At 31.3% G+C, this 23,451-nt stretch overlaps 2 protein-coding genes and 1 long non-coding RNA gene across 4 annotated transcripts; 2 read left to right on the top strand and 1 right to left on the bottom strand.

Moving 5' to 3' along the window:
- Positions 1 to 652: 652 nt before the first annotated feature.
- Positions 653 to 2,365, bottom strand: LOC140058781 (uncharacterized). Its single transcript, XM_072104523.1, has 3 exons — positions 2,315 to 2,365; positions 1,588 to 1,712; positions 653 to 1,175 (listed from the first exon to the last, which is right to left on the bottom strand). The coding sequence occupies exons 2-3, from the start codon at positions 1,697 to 1,699 to the stop codon at positions 913 to 915; spliced, it is 375 nt and encodes a 124-aa protein (XP_071960624.1). The 5' UTR covers positions 1,700 to 1,712; positions 2,315 to 2,365; the 3' UTR covers positions 653 to 912.
- A 3,348-nt stretch (positions 2,366 to 5,713) lies between these two features.
- Positions 5,714 to 8,925, top strand: LOC140058782 (uncharacterized). Its single transcript, XR_011847057.1, has 3 exons — positions 5,714 to 6,081; positions 6,591 to 6,736; positions 8,517 to 8,925. It is a non-coding gene; the product is annotated as an uncharacterized lncRNA (long non-coding RNA).
- Positions 8,926 to 15,732: 6,807 nt separating this feature from the next.
- LOC140058780 (bis(5'-adenosyl)-triphosphatase-like) lies at positions 15,733 to 23,118 on the top strand. Of its 2 annotated transcripts, none has more exons than XR_011847056.1 (6): positions 15,733 to 15,817; positions 16,576 to 16,698; positions 17,190 to 17,335; positions 17,487 to 17,516; positions 17,668 to 17,879; positions 22,077 to 22,139. XR_011847056.1 is itself a non-coding variant. In XM_072104522.1 (6 exons), exons 2-6 carry the CDS (start codon positions 16,599 to 16,601, stop codon positions 22,203 to 22,205), a joined length of 474 nt encoding a protein of 157 aa, XP_071960623.1. In that variant the 5' UTR covers positions 15,733 to 15,817; positions 16,576 to 16,598; the 3' UTR covers positions 22,206 to 23,118. The 2 variants fall into 2 exon arrangements, 1 of the variants encoding a protein (XP_071960623.1); XM_072104522.1 differs by having other exon boundaries at positions 17,668 to 17,736; positions 22,077 to 23,118.
- The last annotated feature ends 333 nt before the right edge of the window (positions 23,119 to 23,451 follow it).

Below are 23,451 nucleotides of genomic sequence, written 5' to 3'. Positions count from 1 at the left end.
CATGTATTTCCTTATTTCCGGATGGGAAATTATAAAACCAAGCTGGTACTAGTGCTGCATTTTTAATTATGTTGTCTGCGTTGGTGACGTCATTTTGATATGAATCTATAAGTACACACGCAGAAAAACATAAACACCATAAACTTGTACTAATTAATTTAACATTTATTTTTAAACGACTATTGCACAATGTATAAAAACATAAATACACGATTAATTTTTAAGAATAGTTACGTAATGTAAACTACGTAAGCGCGTAAACAGTGTTCACGCTGTTGGTATGGATGGTCAGTGAACGCCGATACGCATTATTTTTTCCCCTATGAGGTTAAGGCAGAAATCATGAATAGTTCATTAGAATAATTATGACATAACACGGGACATTATAGAGGGCGCTAAAGAATGCAGAGAGATTAAATAATTTGTGTAAACAGCGTTTGCCAACCGAAATGTTTGGACTAGTGGTAAATATTTTAACCTATTACAATGGAGCTCTCGGTTAGAGGTCTTTCAAGAACGTTTTTTATTTAGAGGGTTAGGTTTAGTATATTTAGGAAGTATTTCAGCTAGTTTGCAATTCTTTATAATATAAAATAATTAAGGTACTGTAATGAATTATTCCTGATTTCCTCCTTAACCTCATAGGAAAAAAATAATGCCACCAGTACGCTTGTAACAGGTGTCGTCATCATTGTTATTAACGTCTGAATTAAGCTAACTTCTTTTTCTCTAGCACGTTACACTTACAAGTCGACGGCATAATAAAGCTGGCAACATACACTATCAGAAGATCGTATCATAAATATAACATGAATCGCAAAAAAAAAATGTAACTGAAATCTTTCATACTGTATCAAACCATCTTTGTTCTCAAAACCACAAAGAAATACTTCAATCCAATACAGTGTTCCTTTACGTTACTGGAAACGTCACTACTCCTAGATCTTCAGGCGTGAGCATTGGTAGGCCTACCATCAGACGGTCAAATACTACCATTTCGTAGGTTGGTGGAGGAGACAACGGAGTCGTCAGTTTAGACTGTTCACTGTCTTGTCGTAACGTCATGGCAATTTCATAAGACGGTGGGACTATAAACGTAGATGGGTCTGGTGACGCTATTCGTGGTGGAAAATGAAAATCTGTAAATCCGTTTTCTAATTCAGAATCATTGTCACCTGCAAGAAGAAGATACAAAAAAATTAAGAAAAAATAAATCGCAACAAAACTGATAGTCTAAAAAATTACAGATAAAAACTACTGACTAACTATGTGCTGTGGTTACTAGAGAGGTAACGCAAGGACGTGATTTGACCAATAAGTGATTTGACCAATTACAAGCGATGGATTATTCGAACGGTGGCATGTCATTGGTAAAATCACTTGCATTGCTTCTACGTCCTTCGATGAATTTCTAGTGGAAACCAAGCTTAAGAGATTCAATCTATCCAAATGTCTAGTAGGCCTACTACTGGTAATTTGACCAAACACAAGCGATGAATTATTCGAACTGTTGCTTGTCATTGGTCAATTCGCTTGCGTTGCTTTCTAGTGTGAACCAAGTTTAAGATGGTATTTAGGCCTACTTACTTAATTCGCTGCCAATGTCTGAACTCCCTTTAGAAGCATACGAACAGCAACAGCTTATCACCAGTGCCATAATTCCAATGGCGGGAAATATGTAAATGACAAAGTCTGCCATACTAACTGTGTTTCTGTATTGAAGAATTAAACTGTTATATGTATAAATCGTTTACTTGTTACTTTAATAATAAAAGTAATAGTGTTTATCGTTTTATAAGATAATTTTGTGGTGGCCTAGTATATAAAAATATTTTATTTTTTTTCGAAAACTTTTTCTTTGGGGTAGCAAACACAGAATTAAACATTGAACTTCTACTAATTTACTATTCCATTTCTGCTTTCTGATTTAATTTGTTTATGAGAATATCAGTAGAGTAGTACCGTAACTATTATATAACAATTAATACATTAGAGTACCGAATCGTGTCAGAATTCTGAAAGAATTCCTCACTATCTCTAGGCTGAGCTGAAATATCAAGGAGTGTTGAAAATTAATGTATCATATAGTGAAAAATCTATTCCATTTGGATTTGGGTTAGGCCTCGGCCTCTATATGCTTAAACCTATAGCGACTTTGGAGAGGTTTTTAGAGAGTTTAGTGGGACCGGAATACATTTGATACCGGTACCGCAACCTACTAGTAGGTTGACGTTAACTAACCTTGTATATACCGTAGTTAATATAACCCAGTGTTGAATAAGATACAAGTTACTTAGTTATAGATGTACCATACCTTGATTGTTAAACTGTGTCAGTCCATTTTCCACTTGTGGTAACAATGTTACTGTGTGCCAACATTAATGATTATAGAGGATAAACATGTATCCTCATAACTGAGAACATCCGGAGTAAGCATACCGGATTTGATGGATAACATCTGTATATATTTACTCACTACTTATGTTGTTAACGTGGCTTGATATACCTTGTTTGTTTATCGTCATTTTATCGACAAAATATTATCTTTGTTCAAAGAGGTCAGTTCAGTGTAAGATATATCGGGGGAAAGACTGTTGCGTTAGGGAATAGAATTTGAATTAATCAATTTTCCATGATGGAGATTCATTCGCACTTGTTTAGGCCTACGACTACTATTTAACGCTTATAGGCCTACTCAGGAAGTGAACTGATGAATGAACAAGACACAACTTAGGCATATGCATTAATGATAGGTTTAACACTAGAGAAATGGACTTTGGAGCCTCCTATTCGTTTAATCATGATGTGACGTTGGGTTTGTCGAACGTGCAAATGAAAACGTAAAGAGATATGTATGACTAGAAGATTTTGATTGTTTAATCGTCTGCTTTCTGAACTTTGTATGTGCAGGCTCGACGAACCAACGTTGTTATGAAACTATAATGACAATGCACATCGATCAATTTGTAGAAATTCCTCAAATCATTGTTATATTTCGTAATACTGTATACCTCAACAATTCTGGCGGCGGTCGCACTCCATAGACGGAGAGGCGCGGCTCAAAGTAACAATACAAATGTGATTTTTAATGATTATTTGAAATAATATTTCCTTCATTTATTATTTGTTTTGACACAATAGTTTGTCTTTGATCAATTATACAGACCTTCTTTTATTATCAAAACGTACCCAGTGGGCACAGAACATAATTTCAACGTTGAATCAACGTTGAAATATAGTTGATTTGTTGAAATCATGTTGTCAGCGTATTTCAAACGTTGAATCAACGTTGAAATAACATTTTTTCCCTAACTATATTTTTTACGTTTATTAATAAACATTGAATCAACGTTGAAATAACATTTTCTTTTCAATAGAATGTTTATGTTCATTTATCAATGTTAATCAAACGTTGAAATAACATTGTCTTTTTAACTAGTAATTTACGTTAATTTATAAATGTTGATTTAACGTTGAAATAACATCGTCTTTCTAACAAATGTTTTTCGTTAATTTATCAATGTTGATCCAACGTTGAAATAACATTGTTTTTCTAACAAATGTTTTACGTTAATTTATAAATGTTGATTCAACGTTGAAATAACATTGTGTTTTTAACTAGAAATTTACGTTAATTTATCAATGTTGATCCAACGTTGAAATAACATTGTCCTTCTAACTAGTAATTTACGTTAATTTATCAATGTTGAGTTAACGTTGAAATAACATTGTCTTTCTAACTAGAAATTTACGTTAATTTATCAATGTTGATCCAACGTTAAAATCACATTGTATTTTTAACTAGAAATTTACGTTAATTTATCAATGTTGATCCAACGTTGAAATAACCTTGTATTTTTAACTAGAAATTTACGTTAATTTATCAATGTTGATCCAACGTTGAAATAACATTGTATTTTTAACTAGAAATTTACGTTTTATTATCAATGTTGATCCAACGTTGAAATAACATTGTCTTTCTAACTAGAAATTTAGGTTAATTTATCAATGTTGATCCAACGTTGAAATAACATTGTATTTCTAACTAGAAATTTTCATTTTATTATCAATGTTGATCCAACGTTGAAATAACATTGTCTTTCTAACTAGTAATTTACGTTAATTTATCAATGTTGATCCAACGTTGAAATAACATTGTCTTTCTAACTAGTAATTTACGTTAATTTATCAATGTTGATCCAACGTTAAAATCACATTGTATTTTTAACTAGAAATTTACGTTAATTTATTAATGTTGATCCAACGTTGAAATAACATTGTATTTTTAACTAGTAATTTACGTTAATTTATCAATGTTGATCCAACGTTGAAATAACATTGTATTTTTAACTAGTAATTTATGTTAATTTATCAATGTTGATCCAACGTTGAAATAACATTTTATTTTTAACTAGAAATTTACGTTAATTTATTAATGTTGATCCAACGTTGAAATAACATTGTCTTTCTAACTAGTAATTTACGTTAATTTATCAATGTTGATCCAACGTTAAAATCACATTGTATTTTTAACTAGAAATTTACGTTAATTTATCAATGTTGATCCAACGTTGAAATAACATTGTATTTTTAACTAGTAATTTACGTTAATTCATCAATGTTGATCCAACGTTAAAATCACATTGTATTTTTAACTAGAAATTTACGTTAATTTATCAATGTTGATCCAACGTTGAAATAACATTGTATTTTTAACTAGTAATTTACGTTAATTTATCAATGTTGATCCAACGTTGAAATAACATTGTATTTTTAACTAGTAATTTACGTTAATTTATCAATGTTGATCCAACGTTGAAATAACATTGTATTTTTAACTAGAAATTTACGTTAATTTATTAATGTTGATCCAACGTTGAAATAACATTGTATTTTTAACTAGAAATTTACGTTAATTTATTAAGGTTGATCCAACGTTGAAATAACATTGTCTTTCTAACTAGTAATTTACGTTAATTTATCAATGTTGATCCAACGTTGAAATAACATTGTATTTTTAACTAGTAATTTACGTTAATTTATCAATGTTTATACAACGTTGAAATAACATTGTCTTTATATCTAAAAATTTACGTTAATTTATCAATGTTGATCCAACGTTGAAATAACATTGTATTTTTAACAAGAAATTTACGTTAATTTATCAATGTTGATCCAACGTTGCAATAACATTGTATTTTTAACTAGAAATTTACGTTAATTTATCAATGTTGATCCAACGTTGAAATAACATTGTATTTCTAACTAGTAATTTACGTTAATTTATCAATGTTGGTCCAACGTTGAAATAACATTGTATTTTTAATAAGAAATTTACGTTAATTTATCAATGGTGCTCCAACGTTGAAATAACATTGTCTTTCTAACTAGTAATTTACGTTAATTTATCAATTTTGATCCAACGTTGAAATAACATTGTATTTCTAACTAGTAATTTTTTTCAAACAATTATTATTTTTGTTTTTCAATGTTATTCCAACGTTATTTTAACGTTGAAATCCAATTGTCATTTTCAAATGACATGTTTTCAACGTTGAAAAACTCTTGAAATTATGTTGTTTTTTCAAACAATTATTATTTTTGTTTTTCAATGTTAATTAAACGTTAAATTAAAGATAAATTCTATTTAATACTTTGGTTAAAATGACATGTTTTTAACGTTTAATATTAAATAATATGTGTTTAAGTGCGTTGCCATTGATGTTTCAACGTTAAATTAACATTAGATTTCAGTTGGCGGTTTATTTTATCATCCTTTATTGTAAAACAAATGATTATTGGTTATTTAGGAATTTTAGATTGGCAAATATTATTGTCTCTGTATAATACAAAAATGTTCTAGAAGTTGTGTTGAAAATTGAATGATCCTTTCATGCAAGATCAAATTTCATAAGAATAGATAGGCCTACGAGCTTGTCATTGGTTAGTTTCGTTTTGATAAAATTTTGAAACTGGTGTCAGTAATTTCAGTTACTTCGACGTAGGCTAGGCCTACAGTAGTAGTGGTGTGTAGAAAAAAAAAGGCTCATCATTGAAATTGTCAAATAAGTATGTTTTCAGGTAGGAAAACAATCTTTTTTATTTGTAATCTACTAATTTATAAGCTTGACTATTTTACCCTTATCAATAGCTAGCCTCTAGTCTAGTAGGCCACACTCACATGCAGAGCTAGCTAGGCTATAATAGGTAGGCTAGGCAGGCTGCCAAACTGATGAACTGAATTCACTCACTAGGCCTAGCTAGTGGAAGCATTTAGTATCATGCCTGTCAATGGCAAACATTTGCCTTGCCAAGGATAACTACAGTACTGTACTTATTATGGTTATAAAATGGTATGTACTATTAGGCCTTTAGTTCAATACTTTCTTTATTTATCCAAAAGTATACATAAATAGGCCTAGGCCTATAACAATATATAATTAGTTGGCCTAGCCTAGGCCCTAGGCCTAGCTAGCTTTCTGCTAGGCTTTCTACAGTAGCTGCTAATGCTATTATTAGTATTATAGTATACAAACACATGCTAGCCTAGGACGGCTATTTGTTAAACTTACTCGCTTTCTTTATTTCAGATTGTAGGCCTAGCTAAGGTAAGGCCCTTTTAGGCCTATGCCTAGCTTGAGTACAAAATAATGAAGTACATGTAGGCCTATAATCTTTTCTATGTGAATTAAACGAGAAAAATCTAATGGATGATCAATATTTTTATATACAAAAGGTTGGTATTTATAGTTCTTAACTTTAATATTGAATTGAATAAATTGTGGCCTAGGCCTAGTTAGTCGTCGCGCGGGGGAGAGAGCGATGGATGAAACTTGGCCTAGGCCATACATGAATTAATAATTACGCCACGCGTTAAAATAATTATTATGATATTGATAAGAATCAGCTTGCGTATTTCAAGAAATGTACGAAAATGAATAGCGTAGCGTTGCGACACGGACTTCTCCCGAACAGTTCTGGTTTTTTTTTCCGCTTGCGTTGCGTTTACGTCCTAGCTTTACGTTCTAGTGGGAACCAAGTTTTACAGCGATGGATCATTTTAATAGCTGCGCCACGGCGAAATTTGTTGACAGCAGCCGTCGTGCGGAATAATTATAGCTTGCACTAGTGCCACAGACCACGCACCACATTACCCGAGAGTCGGAGTGTTAACTAGGGATGTACTGCGTAGCCAAAGATATCTTTTCTGTGGCCTAGTTAGTCGTCACGCTGGGGAGAGAGCGATGGATGAAACTTGGCCTAGGCCATTCCATACATGAATTAATAATTACACCACGCGTTAAAATAATTATTATGATATTGATAAGAATCAGCTTGCGTATTTCAAGAAATGTACGAAAATGAATAGCGTAGCGTTGCGACACAGACTTCTCCCGAACAGTTCTGGTTTTTTTTTTGCTGTCAACAAATCAACTTGTATACGATTGCTGCATGATGTTATGTACAGTATAAATGCGTTATATGAAATCTTTTATTTTGTACTTGAAAAATCATAAAAATTAAAACTAGTCATTTAATTATAATTCATAAAGTTTATATATGAATGAAGCAACGACTTTTTTAATTACGAAATAAATAGGCCCAATGGTCACATCTAGCTGGTAGGCCTACTAGTATTATTAGGCATGTAGGCCGGCTAGTTCGCCGTGGCGCAGCTATTAAAATGATCCATCGCTGTAAAGCTTGGTTTCCACTAGAACGTAACGCAAGGACGTAAACGCAACGCAAGCGTTTTAACCAATAACAAGCGAAGTTATAGACAGTTAGCAATCACAAGCGAATAAGCCATCGCTTGTGATTGGTCAATTCACTTGCGTTGCGTTACGTCCTTGTGTTGTGTCGCTAGTGGGAACCACGCTTTAGTCTGTTGTAGACAAAAATAGAGTCGCCGATTACCTCGCTCTGGGCATGCGCAATAGCGTGTCGGATTCCCTAACGCTGGGCAGTTGAGTTACGGTGCCGGAATCCTATAACCACGGCGTAAATATTAATACAGTGTTGCAATATTATTTACATAAATTTAATTGATTGCATATTTTACGTGTAAGTGTGAAATGATGTTCTGAATTGAATTTTTGTTTATGTACAGTATGATTTTTGAACAATGTGTTAAAGATATAATTGAACTGAACAATTTTTTTTTTTAATGTTTTGTTGAATATGCCGTCACTGTAGAGTTGTTCACTTTGACCAAAAAATTAGATTTTAAAAAATGCATTTGTACCTGAAATTGACAATTTAAACAAACAATTGGTTTTTGGTTAAATATACTGTTTATTTTGTATTTTTGTTAAGTGAAATCTTTATTGTTTTTGTTTATTTTCTACGGCAAGTGAATATCTAAATTGTTAAAATTGCAAAATGGCAAGGTATTCAAAGTATGATTGTATTAATCTTCATTGTTCATGTTTTTTGGGGACAATAAATCTTTCAATTAATTTTTTACTGTATTATTTTTGTTTAAAACTACAGTAACTTGATTGAATTTGTTTCAGGTTTGGAAGAATAATATTGCCACACTTTTGGAAACCATAGGACAATGTCAACACAGGAATCGAGGCAACTGTTTATTGACTAATCGGAACAATGCAATTACAGTAATGTGTTATTGCCATCATTTGGACTTCTGCAACATTAGCACAAGGCACCTGTGACGTGTCTTGTATTTATTGTGTTTTACTGTAATCAGCCAATATTTATAGTTATTCAATCATGTTAGTTGGCAAACATATTACAAACTGGTTATTAGTATATTTTTTATACTTAACATTGGTACCTGAGAACTGTCAGTGAGGATGTACATTATTTGATTGTTGCTTGGATTTTGCCTGATGATTTGATAACACCTGATTAAATGTTATTTTATGTTTTTATAGAAATTAAAGATTAGTGAGATATACAGTATTTATAAAATGTCTCTATTGATGGATTCTGCGACGTAACAGTAACTTTACTACCAACTACTTTAAAACCGTTGATTCAAATTGGATATAGTAATTCAACAAATCAATTACCATTGAAAATATGCCAGATTTCAGCTTGATTTATTTTGGTTGTGTTACTATAAGCTGTTCTTCTAATAACTAAACCATTGCTGTGTTAAATTAATGTTGATAATTTCTATGTTGAATCAACGGTAAAAATGTGTTTACACTGAATCAACGTTGATCTGTATACGTTGATTGAACGTTATTTTTTCTACCTTGAATTTGGTTGATTACTCTACAATGGATCAACGTTGATATTTTTTTTAATTTAAACTTTAATTCAACAGTTTTTCAGCGTTATTTCAACGTTTGCGGATAATGTTGAATTAACTTTAATATTTCAACATTGAATCAACGTTGATAATTTCAACGTTAAATCTATGTTGAAATTTACGTTGATGCAAATTTTCATTTCAACTTGATTATTACGTTGTTTCAATGTTAATAATTTCAACATTGAATCAACGTTGATAATCTATGTTGAATCAACGTTGACATTTTTGTTGAGGCAAACTTTCATTTTCAACCATTTTTTCAACGTTATTTCAACGTTACTTATTTTAACGTTGTTTCAACGTTGATAATTTCTATGTTGATTCAACGTTGACATTTACGTTGAGGGAAACTTTCATTTTCAACCATTTTTTCAACGTTATTTTAACGTTACCTATTTTAACGTTGTTTCAACGTTGATAATTTCTATGTTGATTCAACGTTGACATTTACGTTGAGGCAAACTTTCATTTTCAACCATTTTTTCAACGTTATTTCAACGTTAGCTATTTTAACGTTGTTTCAACGTTGATAATTTCTATGTTGATTCAACGTTGACATTTAAGTTGAGGCAAACTTTCATTTTCAACCATTTTTTCAACGTTAATTCAACGTTACTTATTTTAACGTTGTTTCAACGTTGATAATTTCTATGTTGATTCAACGTTGACATTTACGTTGAGACAAACTTTCATTTTCAACCATTTTTCAACGTTATTTCAACGTTACTTATTTTAACGTTGTTTCAACGTTGATAATTTCTATGTTGATTCAACGTTGACATTTACGTTGAGGCAAACTTTCATTTTCAACCACTTTTTCAACGTTATTTCAACGTTTGCAGATAACGTTGAATTAACGTTAATTCAACCAATTTTTGCCCACTGGGTACACAAAGGCGAATTTCGGAAAAGACGGTCCGGGAAAAAAGTATACGGAAAAAACGTTGGTTTAAATTTTATTTTGTTTAATATTTTTTTTTTTATTCAATTTTCAGGCACAAACAACAATATATTATAATACATTACGTACTAATGTATTGATAATAACAATTGATAATAAATCATTATTTTATCAACTTCCAAATATCCTTAGAGTATTAGTATACTTAATTGTGTAATTAAAGGACCTAAATATGTATTTAGAAAACATAAATTAAGATAAAAATAAGAACTGCTTATAATAAGCACATACATCTACAAGTTACAATAAAGAACATCCCTATATTAAGAAGACACATTCGTGTGAAACGAACGAGAAAGAATACAAGAAAGTCCACCACTATGGAACGCTATGTTTTCAATAGAGGTTATAAAACCACAACTGTAGGCCTACCTTTTGTGTTTTATTTCTTTATGAGAATATTCCTACGAAATGTCATTTTTGGTTGCCATATGATTTACGATTAATTATGGAATATTTTTAAATACGGTAGAGTTAGTACACATTTTACATAGTTCTTTTGTACTAATAACAAGTTTCTAAATTACTATATACATATTATTTATTCCTGAGAAAAAACACCAGTCTATTTAGGCAAACTTCGATTGTACATTTGTGCTATTCTCTTTGAAAATAGTTTTCAAATTAATAATGATGTCCTACAGTCAGTACACGATCTGAGTTAGCTAGCCAGGCATACATTTCAGACCTGGGTCACAATATTCCAAGACAAATCCCCACTGCTAAAACAGTCTTGGATGACCCTGTCGTATTCCGGTGGAGCATCGTTGTGGATTGGCATCTGGCTAACAGTGGAGTACGAGTAAAGAGATACCGAATCCGACATAATTTGTGCATCGTCGTAAGATGGCGGTATACTGTTGTTCTCTTCAATTTCTTGGAGAAACACACAGTTTACATGTACTTCACGAACTAAGCTCAAAGAAAATAAATAATGTTTATTATCAAATGTATTGTCAAAGATGAATTTGTCAAAGATGAATTTGTGAAAAATGAAGATTAATACATTTTTTAAAAAAGACTTTAAATAGGCTATTTCGCAGTTTAATAATTTCTTAGAAGAAAAGAAAGACAAAATAGACGGTTAAGTTCAACAAAACCCATTGTTTCCAGGCAATTTAACACGTCTTGCTTTGAATTAAAGTTCTTTAGGTAGGCCTAAATCATTTGTTTTTCGATCTAATTTTTTATCAAAACGAATAACGATTTTGCGACATTAAAATTGCATATTTAACAACAACAAATACTGTTCTTTCTTGGTTGTCAGCATATAATATTTAGGGTTATCCTTTTAAAATAAGGCTTAATACAAAAATAAAATAAATAGGACGATTGTGTGAATACGTTAACACTAGGAAATATTCCCCCAAGATATAAAGAACAGTCTTTTTGGATAAGTTTAAGAATATGCCCGTGGGAATAAATTAAGAATGGGATACTAAGAGATATCTGTTTCATTAATGTCTATTTAGAAGACCTAACGGGTAGCCTACCTGTTGGGCCCCAATAGTTTGAAAGAATGTATAATAATATGTTGCAACCAGTTGCTTCGTGGTTTTAGTAAATGCTGTGTTTATTTTTTGCGGATGTTGTACACACATTCCAATCACAGATTAAAGTGTCCCACTATAAAAGTCATGAACCCATACATTGTTATAATAAACAAAAATACACTGAAGTTACTATAATTCACATTAAATGTAAAATGTATTTTTACCTGTATTTAGGCGTTCGTGCCTTTGTCTATTTCGTTCTTCAATGTGTGATAAACACTTGTCTAGTGCTCTCAAAACGTACAAAAATATTACCCAGAAGACAATTAGAATGAGTAGGTCAACAAGGTCAGAGTTCATACCAATAGAACTTTCTTTCACATGATTGTTGTTTTATTTTACGTGTAGGCCATCCAACGTTCTAAATATAAAATATAATATAATAGTATCATACAAACATACTATATAAAACAAAACTATTTTGGACAGATAACAACAACATGTGCATCAACATTTTAACTAACCAATTAAAAAAGAATTATAATGTTATAAAAAAAAGGTTGTAACCTTAAACAAGATTAATTTTTTCCATTCGTAAAATTCCTGAAAGGCTATGTACGTATATGCCTAATGTACAATTATATCATTATGAAGTCAGGTAAGCCTATTTGAACGGTAAATATATCGGATAAACTAATCTAATAGTCCCTACAGTAGTTAATAAAACTACGGGTGTTAAAAAATAAAATTAAATAACAGGTATGTGCACCAAAGTGATACTGCATAGAGAACTATTTTGATTTCATACTGAAGAGGAAAGTATATATTAACATTATTGACCTTTTTAACTATTATTACTATCTGTAGTATGGTAATTAAGTAGGCCTAGGCATATATAAGTTTATATAATAGTATTTATATAGATCAATATAACATAATTATTTGATTTCGTTACTCACCTGTGTAGTTAAAATATAAGAATTATATTTATGCTTTTATTTGGTACAATAAACGGCAATAATAATGTATACAGTATCTCTTCGTTGTGTCCGTTTGTTATATGAGAGCGTAGAATTAACGTGTGCATAGAAAAGACAACGGTCCAAAGCTCAATTTTTATCTTCGTTTGTCAACAAAAAAATCAATTTATCACTTGTCAATAATATATACGTTTCTAACCACCTTTTACCCAATTATTGTCATTATAATAATACACCTATTGTTGTTTTAACCCGTCCTACACGATTTTCCGTATGCACAGCAATAGAAATGAAGAGTACCGTTATAAGATAAGAACAGCCATACAAAGAAATAATAGGGAATTCACAAACAAAATTTTAGTTTAATTTACAATGATAATATTTCACAATGATTCTTTATTTACAAGTTCAAAATAATTTCGTCAGCCTCACTGACAAATGGTATTCAACAATATAATGGCAGCTTGACACAAAGACTTGTAATAAGACTTTGTTTATGTAGAGCATCTTATGTATATGTTTGTCTTGTGAACCTCTGAGGGTCCCTAATGATGAGCAATTGCTGGATGGATTACCCTCATTAAATATGGTTTTTAAAAAAATACAAAATTTTGTAATCTGTAAAATTCTCATTTTATAATTAAATTTTAATTTAATAGAGCTTTACGCTTCTTCTGTGTGATAATATAGTTCTTATGTCTTCTGCTTAATGTATTTTTAACATACATGTTTTACACTAGGCCTAAATGGTTACAGTCACTTAAATACGTAGTTGTAACTTGCTATGACTACGATGTCAGTTCATATTTATAAACTATAATAGTGTAAAGCCATGAAACATCTTTATTAGTTAATTTTGCTGATTCATTTACAGTAATGATGTGCGTTTATGGTAATAACCAAACAGCAAACATTGTAAATTATTTAGTAGCAGATCACATGGCATGAATAAATGCTGTACAATATCAGTATAATAGGCTCCTCTTTGCGTAATCAACGAGAAAAGAGAGATTTCATGGAAATCGTTAATCTTATAAAAAATACATGTTTTTACTTTTTGCAAAGTGCATTCTTTCGAATACATGTAATAGATAACGATTTTTTCGAAGTTATGGCATAATAAAAGTTTTATTTATATGACGTCATTGTAAACTGACGTTAAATATGCAGATGTTGCATAACATCATCATATGACGGAGGTAACACAGGTGTATCCTTAACACGTGCATCTAACGTTATCTTCGTAGACACTGCAACAATGCATTCATCGTAAGATGGAGGGAAATCATTTTGTAAAGTCGAAAAAGTGTCATCGAACCTTGAATTAATATTCGAAGAAATACTTCGGACTTGATATTCTGAGAAAAAAGGTCAAACATCGAAAGTTATGTTTGCGAGTTCTCCACGTTAAACTTGCCTATACTTTAGGGAAATATTTTCATGCAGTATCTAGAATTCAATAGTTATGGCTGGTTATCATTCTTTATTAAAACAACGAATTACATTCTAGTTTGCATTTCTAGGCCTAACTGAGATTGGGCAGGGACATTATCTGATTTTCCCCTACAGTCTGGGACTAGGGTAAACCATGCTGACTACGGTACTTTAGTTAATGATGTTTTCATTGGCACCCTAAAAGTCTATCTTAAGAAAGTATACCTACTTATACTAGTTTACAAAATGTAATATGGATTCCTACCTGTAGCTGTATTGGCTCGATCTTTTTTCCGGGTTGTAATAATTTCAACAATTTTACACAATCCACAGACAAAATAAACTAAAAGAATTGCACTTATGACAATAATGATCATATTCGATGCAGCATGCCTAGAGGAATCATTTTAAGATTGTCAATGACCAGTATATTAATAACAATTAAAAGTTATAATTTCCAAAAAGAATAATTCACGTCTAGAAGAAAAATCGGAATTAGCGTTGTGACCACAGATTCAATAAACACATCAATGTGTTGGTTCTGGCGGCGGCGCACCTAGTTGGAGAGAATTAGAAGCAACAATTGGAATTTTATGAGAACATTAGCCTGCAAAGTGTAGTGATAATCAAATAGTAATTGCTTGATGTGATCGTACATAGATAGCTAGATATTTTTAGGCCTACATTTTGGGAAGAGCACGGCTCAAATTACTGTCCGTACTAAACCTAGCCTCCTAGACCTACAGTTCGAAATTCGATTCATCTGTCGAGACGAGTAGGGGTTACCCCGGTGTACTTGTCCACACAAACACAGCCACTGTCACACACAGCCACTGTGCAAATTGGGACTGGACCATTTTAGAGGGGTTTACCACCTGTTGGTCCAGATCCTTTCCACTAACTGAGTTAGTGAGAAGTCGAATAAATAAAATAAAAAATAAAATAAAAAATCTTTAACATTTCTATTCTGTAAAATAATACGCATTAATATTGTCTGTCGGAAAATCCTGGCGTTGCTTCGCTTAATTCTGGTAACATTAATTATAGAGAAATGAAACGACTTCCTTTAATAACTCACACAAATCAAATACTAGGACGCGGTTGAGCATGAACAATGAATAAGATGTATCTTGTTCACAATTATTTACAATTCAAACAACAACTACAGAAATACAATAGACTTACATATTATTTTTATGTAGATTAGGGCAATTTTTTTGTACCATCTGGCCTAACACATATCGAGTATCCTACAATAGGCCTACTAGTTAATATGTTCATACTGACTTCAATGGCACGAATAGTCAGTGTGTTTCTCATACAAAAAATAAAGATTAGGCCTATATCAGTAACAAAATGTTTTGCACGTATGCCACACTACGTGTACATTGGGCGTTCAATGGTTTTCAGTAAGTTTCAATAATAGTAAAGTGCTATTATATTTATTTTTTTCTGTTTAACTACTTGCAATGCATATAAACTGTCTGCGCATGCGTATAACACATAAATCTGAACTTTTGTGATTTTAGGTATCTATAGGAGGCGCTATTCTAAAACGTGAAAAATCGACGATAATGTAAACAAACACATGTGGTCGTTTGGGAATTTACTGAATATAGTTCAACATTAATAAATAACATTGTTGTTTCTGCTTGTCAAAGTTGAAGTATGATTAGTACTATGGTGGTGTTATTTTGTTATGCTAGAATGTCCTGCTAGCGCCAAACTTTTTAGCAGGCTAGGCCTAGCTAGCTAGGCTACTAGTACTAGTACTCCTAGTAGGCCTAGTACTAGCTACTACTAGCCTATAGGAGGGCCTCTCTCTCCAGCTACTGCTAGGCCTCATCCTCTACTACTAGTACTGTAGTAGTAGTTAGATAGGCTACTACTACTAGCCTAGAGGCCCTCTAGTCTAGCTACCCATTACTATCCCAGATACAATAGCCTTCTAGTATAGGTCTGTCACTCCTGACCAGCCCTTCCTTAACTTATTAGCTTATCTAGGCCTAACACTAAGTAATAATAGTATGGATAGTGAATCTATTATATTAACTAATTTAAAAATATGTATACTGCCAACATTTTTTTTAACGTAATGTAATAATAATATTAATAATGCTAAATTCAATTATGAATAAAAAGGATATAGGCCTAGGCATAGTACTACTGTTACAGTATACTATAGTAATAGTCTATATAAGCTAGGTCTGACTGTTTGGCAGCCTTCACCTGTCAAATATATTTATCTAGGCCTACAATCTATTCTCACTAGGTTGCAATAGCAAACAACCTATCCATCCTTGCCTTAGGCAGCAGCTAGGCCCGCAGTAGTAATTAATATTGTTCAGTCTAGTATTAGTTTTACCTATATAAAAATCATATTTTAATTTATAATTTTTTATTTGCACGAATTTACTTTTTTAGACGATGGCTGCGGCATCATCAACATGCTATTCATTTGGTCGGTTTGTCTTAAAAACATCACAAGTTTTATTCGCTCCAAGTTGTCGATTGCGTTTGTAAATAAGAAGCCTGTACTACCAGGGCGTATCCTTTAGTGGCATAAATCAATCTATAAATTATTGACATTTGCCGATTTATGCAAATTCTTGGCTTTGCTTCGCGAACAAAGATTTTATGAAGGAGTTTATCCACGTCTGTCACAGGCTCGTTTGTGGTTGACAAGTCCGATGCGAGAAAGGCATATCCATCCGGCTGCAGAGGAATGTCAGGTGAAACTCTTGTGGTTGTGGTAAATTATTATTATCCCAATTTCATGCAAGCAGAAACAGGACAAATTTCAAATAATTGGTTAAATAGCAAATCTTAATCAAAACAGAGTTTTAAAACACCTAATTTAATTGAGTGTTGGAATTAGGTGAGGAACCAAAAACTTTTCTCCTCATTGGTAATTATTGTATTCAAAAGAAGAAAAGAATGTTCTTCAGGATTGATTCATTATTTGGTGGGTGTGTGTCATGTGTATTGTCTTTTCTTTTTATCAAAAGGGGAATTTTCTTTTATGCTATTTCTGTCAGATGTCCTTGTGTCACCAATCCGAGTGGTGCAGCGATTTAGGGATATGACAGTTGATGAGGTCAGTGACCTTTTCCAAGTAGTGCAACTTGTTTCAACGGAAATTCAAACTTACCATCGCAGTTCCTCCTTCACCATGGCTATGCAGGTACACTTTTTTTGTTTCCAATCAGGAAATTTTAATTTTATTGAAAAATCTATTTGAAAGTAGGAAAAGTAAAGTTAAAAACAATAAAAAGTGAACAAATAAGTATCTCCAACAAATTTGGAAACTTTCTTTAATTCTGTTTATGATGCAGGATGGAGAAGAGGCAGGTCAAACCGTTCAGGTATGTACCAATCAATACAATTTTAGAATTTTATTTAGTTTGATAAAAAAACTGTAATTAGACTTACTTGAGAATCTTTCTTAAAATCTGTCATGTCTACAGATACTTAATAAAGTGCCTCTATCCGATGGTATGTTGTTCTTTCTTTCAGCATGTGCATGTTCATATTTTACCAAGAAAAGCTGGGGATTTTGAAAGGAATGACGATGTTTATTCAGAGGTAACATTTTGTATTTGCTGCCCTCTATTGATATTTCCTATCAATATCAGAGTTTAAGAAGCGGCTAAAGCACATGTAGCGCAGGAGGCGCCTACTGGTGCTAACCGGGTTTTAATTAGACCGATCACTGCTTAGTGAAGAAGGTTTGTCCCTTCAGTTTTTTTTTGTTATGGTTGGAATCCCTTTCATCATTTTAGTTTATGTACAGCGCTTAGAGGTTTCACAACATTAGGCGCTATATAGATCCATGATATTATTATTACATGTGCAAATGCTTTCCCTGAGCTTTTACGCTATGCAATGATTTTTTTTATATACAACAGCTTTTTTCTTCGTTTTTTAACATTTATAATTCTGTTTACATTTTCACGTAGTATCACATGTGACATCATATGCATAACCTAAGCGTAACATAATACAGGTGTTACATGTGATACATGGGACATTTTATTACAAAATTTTCATATGATCCTTGACAAATTATGCCATATGTGAAGATGCTGCACACATAATCGGGTTCGATTTAAATGGAGCTGTTAAAGTAGCATGTACTAATGCATTAATGCATCTTTTAGATAAGTAAAACTTTCTTTATAGAGTAAGTTGTATGTATGAGAAAAACTAAATAAAAATAATATATACTCTTTTAAAGCATTATTCATTAAAAGCATTAGCTAATTAATTTGAAACTAATCATTTACTACAGGTATTTAACCTTTGGTTAGTGACCTGGATTATTCCATTAAATCAAGGTGAAAAGTTTAAATGGAAGATTATATGAAATATAAACTAGAGATGTGTATAACACTCCAGAAATCATATTTCTAAATTAGTTTAGACCTACTTTTTATGTTGTATTATTAATTAGAAAAGTCCACAGTATTATATCAACTGTAGTAGTATGCTGTGTGTTTTAAGTAAATTTCTAATTTTCTTGGTGGCATGTTTTCTGAATGAGAATTCTTGAAGGTGTCGAAACTATTAAAATCTGACGACCTTAACTATTACATCAATATTGTGTGCCACATTTCATAGAGTATGCCCTACATTTTATGCTGTTCCTTGATAGCCAACCAAATAATAGTATGTTATACCTAGTATTAAAACATAAGCTTTTTCTATAGATAACACAATCTTCTGACAGACCTCAAATTTGGACCTCCATTCCTTCCTATCCAGCATATGTATGCTCTTTCAGCAAATCCACAACATGTCAACTTTAACTTTTTCACCTTTGACTTATCCATCTCTTTTGTATTGATGTCATTTCTGGTAGGTCCAAATATAACTCTTTAGGCATATGTGCCGTCCTGCTAACATTTTGTGCATAGCAATCCATCTTTACTAATTCTAATTATATATGTATTTTTATTATTTATTTCTGCATTCCTAAGTTGTTTATATCTACCAAGTAGGCTATTTTAATTGTTTTCTATTCTTATTCTAACCCGTGCCTCCTGTTTCTATTTCTTTTATTCCAGTTCATTCAGGCAGTGCTGGATTGCTTTATCTTTAGTACTCCTTGGTTAGTTACCTGCTCACTAACTGTAAGCATCAAACTAAATAAAAAATAGTGGACGAATAACTCCAATAAAGATTCAAACTTTACATTTTATGATTGATATGCAGATTTAATTTAAAGGAAGCCTACTGTATGTGCGAATCTGATTATTTTCACAATGAAATGGAAAAAGAGTTTTTCTCTCTTTTATTACCAACAACTTCACTATTGGAGACCTACTTACTGTCTAGACTTACTAGCTAGTGTGATTCATATAAAATACACCAACATTTAGATTATTCTTTAGGTAGATTCTTAGTTATACTTTTTTTTTCTACATGGTTCTATGTAAGAATGTGTTTTTTTAAGACAAGACACAGCAGTAGCCTTGAATTGTGTTTACGGATCATCAAATGCAATCTATCTAATCACAAAATAGTTGTTTTTGGGTCAGAATAATTTTGTTTCTTCACAAAATTAAACTGGTTTATTATTACTTAATAGAAAACATTTATTAAAAAAAGTGATTGAATGTTTTCAATGTTACATTTGAATTTGGAAATAATGTTTTATATTATTAAGATATTTTAATAATGATCATAATAAGGATATATATACAAAAGCTATCAAACAGCATTTTCCAGTTGTACGTAATAGAAAGAATAATCAATAGCGATCAATAACAATTTTCAATATTAATCAATAATAAATTTGTTATTTAACAAAATCTTTTCTAATGATAATGATTGAAAGAAAAACAAATATGGTATCCCACAGGATTTGAACCAAAATACCTTGGAATGTGTAGGTACAAGCATAAGCTAGAGGAAATGTTTAATGTAGTATGACTGGTTGGGAACTTGGTATAATCAAATTATTCTCAATATATACACATACATTTGAGTCAAACTAATACAGATTATTTCATAAATTTCATTCTGCTTCTCACGGCTGTCGAAAAATAAGTGAGGTTATTATGTTGTTGAAAAGGTGTATATTTTAAATAAGAAATACCAATTTTAAACCAGTAGCTGCGAAGCTAAGAAAAATATATAGTTGCTTTTTTCTGTTCGTTGTAGCTCTTTGTACGTGGCAACGTAAAAAATGAATGATTTTGTAATTCCATAGAAACCTTGGAGAGAGTGCATAACCTTAGTTCCAGAAAAAACATTACAAAGCAACCATGCTTTAAATTACATCACTAATTAAAACTGTAACTGTTTTATCAAATTATTGTTTGAAATTACTCTTGGAAAGTAAATTGTTGTGGTTGGTTATTAATATTTTACTAAGAAATAATTATCAATGAATAAATATTAATAAAATAGTTATTTAAGCAAAGAATTAACAGTTTCTTGGAAAAAGCTTAAAGGATAGATCCAGCTTTAAAATCTATGTTGTTTATTATAAGATATAACACATTTTTCCGAAAAATGTTAAACAGAACAAGTGACGTGACGAGAGTCCATTTTTTCTTTAAAAGTGGTGCTATTTGACCATTTTAATTTATTTATTTAAATTTAGGACACACAAAAGTATATAAACCAAACCATTTTCCTAGGAAAATCACAAAAATTAACCCTCATTTATGTAAACTTAAGAAATATTTCTGTAGGAAAACTATATAATATATTTACCTATAATATTTGCATTGAAAAATACAAATTTTATTATAGTTACTCGGTGTCAGTAAAATTGCTTTCTTATAACAGTACAGAAAAGTCCTGAACACAATATTCACACTGCTTTTGTTGAACTTTTTTTTTTCAAATGTTGCATTTAAAATAATGTAAATTGTTTAACCTGTATCTACCCTTTGAAAACCTTGAAAAAATCATAATGACCATCATTTCCAGAAACCCATTGCAATGCAGTCGTGCATTTAGAGTTCAACTTTATGTCGCTTATTAACAACAATAGCCTGACCTTTTCCAGATTCATTCCAATAATTATCAATGTTTTGCTGTTCTAATTAGAGTTGTAAAATATCCTGGTATGGTCGTGATGTCTTTCACTTGTATAGTGGTAACATAAAAAAAATGTGATAGCGTGTGCATTTTACAGTTTTTTCCGTAGGTGGTGTAATTTGCACCAATCACATTATAAGGATGTTGTCATTATTTTATTAGGTTTGTGAGTGATGTAATTACCGTAATTACCGAAATTGCGTCGTTTATTTAAGGATATTGCTATCTTAGAAAAGTATCCTTTTAAGTTAAAAAAAATCAACTAATAAAGTAGAATGGATTTCTTTTAGATTTGTATGTGGTTAGGCCTAAAAGGTTTTCTGTAAACTGGCGCATTATACCTATTTACACACAACAATGCACTACTTTAAGAACTCAATTGTTTATATAGAATAAAAATGAAAATATATGTTCGATATTTTATTCCTTTCAGATTGAAAATTATCACATTAAAATAATAATGTTGATATTTCAATCCAATCAGATTGAACATTATCACATTAAAATAATAATGTTGATATTCCAATCCAATCAGATTGAACATTATCACATTAAAATAATAATGTTGATATTCCAATCCAATCAGATTGAACATTATCACATTAAAATAATAATGTTGATATTCCAATCCAATCAGATTGAACATTATCACATTAAAATAATAATGTTGATATTCCAATCCAATCAGATTGAACATTATCACATTAAAATAATAATGTTGATATTTCAATCCAATCAGATTAAACATTATCACATTTTTCAACTTCAAATGATAATTTATTATGCTAAGTATTTCAATCCTTTCAGATTGAACATTATCACATATTTCCAATTCAAATGATAATATTTTTTCAATATTTCAATCTTTTCAGATTGAACGGCATAATAATAAACTGCATGTAGACAAGAAAGGTGGGAAATGGAGATCAGATGAAGACATGGCAGAGGAAGCTTCTGCACTGAGAAATCTATTTGATAAAATACATACCCAAAATATATAAAGTAATTAATTTATTGGCCGTTGTATATTACTATCTCTTTAAATACTCAGGAATGTGAGTGATAATAACATAATAATAACAAGATTTTTATAGCGAACACACCACTCAAGAGTGCTCAAGGCCCATTTAAAATAAAAAAACAAAATCATACAAATTCCTGACAGATAAAATGCAATTTCTTTGGACGTTTTCGTCTTGTCGCGGTCCTACCTAGGTGACCAAACAAAGGAGCAAGAAACACATTTACCTTGCTCAGAGAACAACCAAGACAGAGGCACAGTTTACTGTTTATCAACTAGTCTACACTACTGCAGCAAACTTTTGAAAACTTTTTTTGGAAATGATCGCTATTGTTCAAAACAATTCGATTATGGTAAAAGCAATGCTGCACGGTACTGTTTAGTACAGAAATCATCGTTTGACGAACTAGCTAGATTAGATTCAATGCAATGGTTCATTGACCCAGTGAATGATATTCGTGAGTTTCAGTCAAGGAAGAGTGACTTTCCTGGTTCCAGTTAATTACGTTTTTTTTTAAATGCAGATTCATTCATAAATTCTAAAAACAGATAGCGTATACCATTTATTTATATAATTAGCTTAGAAATTGGAAGTAGTACTAAATACTATAGGTTAGCGTTTGACATATTTATATTGCGTGAGTTTGAGTCTGATTATTGTCAATTTGCCGATTTGTCCATTTGGAAGTCATTTAGGTATAAAGATAAATAATAATTTTAATCAGCTCATTCGAGAAGTTTATTAGACAATCACACATTAATTATTTCTCTTTCTTTTCAAGGACATTTTAATAAATTACAAGTTACGAAAGATTCCACAAAGTACTGGTTCGTTAAAAATAAATTGGCGCTGCAGTTAAGTTACTTCTGAAGTAATATATTATAATCTAACTGATGCTTTTTCTTTGTTTTCTGTTTTAAATTTATTAGATATTGATTAAATGTTTCCGAAATAAAAGAAATTTAATTATAATAATAACCAACATAATTGATTTGATTGAGTAGGTCAATTTGTTTTTATTACTTCGTTATCTGTACATCCGGCTCGTAAATATATTTTTGGGTTTCACGTGCCAGAGGTTAGTGCGTCATAAGCGCACTGAAATGAAACGAAACTTCGCAATGCGTACAAAATATATGCAGCGTGGACAGTAGACGATGCGACTTAAAAGGGCGCGAAAAACGTGTATGTCTGCTAAAGGTTCATGGCTGTTTGTTATTAGCAG

This window comes from Antedon mediterranea, chromosome 9 (assembly GCF_964355755.1).
Source record: "Antedon mediterranea chromosome 9, ecAntMedi1.1, whole genome shotgun sequence".
In the NCBI taxonomy this organism is placed as follows: domain Eukaryota; kingdom Metazoa; phylum Echinodermata; class Crinoidea; order Comatulida; family Antedonidae; genus Antedon; species Antedon mediterranea.
The sequence above is the reverse complement of the archived record's forward strand: the minus strand, read 5'-3'. Positions and strand labels throughout refer to the sequence as shown.